Source organism: Mus caroli, unplaced genomic scaffold (genome assembly GCF_978045245.1).
Source record: "Mus caroli unplaced genomic scaffold, Mus_caroli_1 scaffold_19, whole genome shotgun sequence".
NCBI classification, from domain to species: domain Eukaryota; kingdom Metazoa; phylum Chordata; class Mammalia; order Rodentia; family Muridae; genus Mus; species Mus caroli.
The window spans coordinates 63128176-63131194 of record NW_028227274.1 but is presented as its reverse complement, the minus strand read 5'-3'; the positions used below and the strand labels follow the sequence as shown (position 1 = coordinate 63131194).

The window sequence follows — 3019 nt, the reverse complement described above, 5'->3', positions numbered from 1 at the left end:
AATTAGAATCTTAAAAAAGATATTATGTCAAGAAAGACTTTCTTTTTTTTTTTTATTTTTTTTTCATTAGTACTTCATTTTAATTAAAATTAACAGTTTAGAAGGACTAGACTGGAATAGTGTTTAATATCAACTTCTGGGAAAAAAGTCACATTTATATAAAAGAAATGCAGCAGGTCAGCAGAAATCCAAACGGTGCAGTTCCCATTATTGCACATGGGTGAAATGTGCTGCTTGGCGTAGGATAATACTTGGGCTGGGTCACAGGAGAAGAGAATTCAAAGAGCAGAATCCTCCAGTCTGCATTTATTCTAGACTTGGAATTCTCCAGTGGTCTTAAAATATAACTAGTATATTGGACACGTACATGCTCTTTACAAACACATCTGCCATGCATTTTAGCTACACACATCCTATCTGTTCCAGTCTTGTGTGAGCTCACTGTATAGCTCTCCCACACACAGTACAACATTTGCATACAAAGGCCCCAGTGTTCACACTCATGGACAACAGGGGAAGTGAGTTTCTCTTTTCCCCTTATGGGGAACTATACTGTAGCTATTGTTCACCCTTGGAGCACGTCTGATTTTGGTCATTTACGTTAGAGCATGAGAAAACATGACGGTTAATTGTGAACAGCTACTAACATAATTCCTACACTGCTACTACACAATAAAATACAATTAAAAAAAACTTCCCCACCACATTCATTAAGGTGGCAATAACTGTATGAAAAAGAAAAAAAGGCTGTAAACATATAGAAAAGTTCAACTTTGTCTTCTAAACAAATTACAAAATGATTTTTGTTTTTAACCTTGAGTGTTACTAAAAAAAAAAAAAAAAAAAAAAATACGTAAACCGGTGGACCTAGTTACCACAAAGACTCATTCTAAGCCCAGGTTTGACCTTAAAGTTTGGCCTGAGCTAATTTGGCCTTCAAGTTTTCTCCAAGTTTGTCCATAAACTCAAATGTATTCAAGTAGTCAGAACGTTGTACATTGGGTAAGCCTTTAATGCAAGCAGCCAAGTCCTTAGTCATAAAGCCAGCCTCAATGGTCTCAATGCAGACGTCTTCCAAAGCCTTTGCGAAGAAGCTGAGCTCAGTATTGTTATCAAGCTTTGCTCTGTGGGCTAACCCTCGGGACCAGGCAAAAATGGAAGCAATGGGGTTGGTGGACGTCTCTTGCCCTTTCTGGTACATGCGGTAGTGACGTGTGACAGTGCCATGGGCAGCCTCTGCTTCTACCGTCTTACCATCTGGACAAATCAGCACACTGGTCATCATGCCAAGGGAGCCATAACCTTGGGCGACTGAGTCTGACTGCACATCCCCATCATAGTTCTTACAGGCCCAGATGAAGCCTCCCTCGGACTTCATAGCTTGGGCCACCATGTCATCTATGAGCCTGTGTTCATACCAGATCTTCTGAGCTTCAAACTGGGACTTGTATTTCTTGTTATAGATCTCCTGGAAGATGTCTTTGAAACGCCCATCATACTTCTTCAGAATAGTGTTCTTGGTGCTGAGATACAAAGGCCAGCCCTTCGACAGAGCCATTTGGAAGGAACTGTGTGCAAAGTCTTCAATTGACTTATCCTGGTTGTACATGCCCATGGCAACACCACCACCTTCTTCAAAGTCATGTACCATGTATGTCACCTTCTGAGTTCCATCTTTTGGTGTGTAGGTTATCTCTACTTTTCCAGGCCCAGGAACAACAAAATCAGTTGCTCTGTATTGGTCCCTGTATGCATGTCGGCCAATGATGATGGGTTTTACCCAGCCTGTCACTAGCCGGGGGATATTTTTGCAGATAATAGCTTCCCTGAAGACAGTGCCACCCAGAATGTTTCGGATGGTGCCATTTGGGGATTTCCACATTTGTTTCAACTTGAATTCTTCAACCCTCTTCTCATCGGGGGTGATGGTAGCACACTTGACGCCCACGTTGTATTTCTTTATAGCCTCTGCAGCATCTTTGGTGACCTGGTCATTGGTGGCATCACGATTCTCTATGCCTAAATCATAGCTATGCAGATCCAGTTCCACATAGGGAAGAATGAGTTTTTCCTTAATCAATTCCCAAATGATTCGTGTCATTTCATCTCCTTGCATCTCCACCACAGAACCTCCATGGATTTTCCTGGACATTTTTACTTCAATAATCCGGCTCACACCCGTACGCACACACACACAAGCTGTAATAAGCCGGCCCCAGTTAGATCAGCATCCGCCACAACCTTCGCTCAGAAGAAAGACTTTCTTTAGCTCTGCAAAAACATACAGATAGGAAAAACATCATTTAAAGTCTACGTACATAAAGGAGGTAAAGCTTCTGTGTTTGGGAGTAGTGTTGCATGCCTGTGATCCCAGCACTTTGGGAGGCTAATGTGGAAGGATATTGACTTTAAGACTATCCTGAGCAGCATGGTGAGGACTTAATTCAGAAACAAACAAACAACAGCAACAACAAGCAAAAACCCTTTGTGGAACAAAGGAAACAATATAGTTAGAAGAGAAGCCTTGAAATGGGGCAAAATAATTGTAATGAATGTGCTAATGCAGAATTGGTATCCACAATATATAACGAGCTTAAACAAAACAACAAAAGGAAGAAAGCCCAATAAGAAAAATGGTCAAAGGACAGGAACAAGCAATTCATGGACAAAGACACATAGTCAATAAATTATACTAAGATGTTCCGTCTCACTACTAACAGTAAGTGTTTGTTAAAACTCCAAAGAACTGGCATTTCTGATAAATGCAGCTCTCATCCCTTGTTAAAGATGCTTCCTTTTACAGCAGACATAGGACCTATTCTAGAGACCCACAACTGGCCAATGCCATGCCCATCCACAAATGAGACATCTATAACAAAACTCCTATACTCAGGGTTCAAGGAACATTGTGGAATAGAGGCCAGACAGATTGTAAGAGCCTGAAAACCAGAAGGATTGATCTGAAATGGTATCTTCTAGACACAACAAGGCTGTTGTATGCATAAACTCTCAATAGACT

At 41.1% G+C, this 3019-nt stretch overlaps 1 protein-coding gene across 1 annotated transcript; it reads right to left on the bottom strand.

Moving 5' to 3' along the window:
- Window positions 1-838: 838 nt before the first annotated feature.
- On the bottom strand, window positions 839-2248 carry LOC110284994 (isocitrate dehydrogenase [NADP] cytoplasmic). Its single transcript, XM_021151005.2, has one exon. It carries the CDS (start codon window positions 2150-2152, stop codon window positions 908-910), a length of 1245 nt encoding a protein of 414 aa, XP_021006664.1. The 5' UTR covers window positions 2153-2248; the 3' UTR covers window positions 839-907.
- Between the last annotated feature and the right edge of the window lie 771 nt (window positions 2249-3019).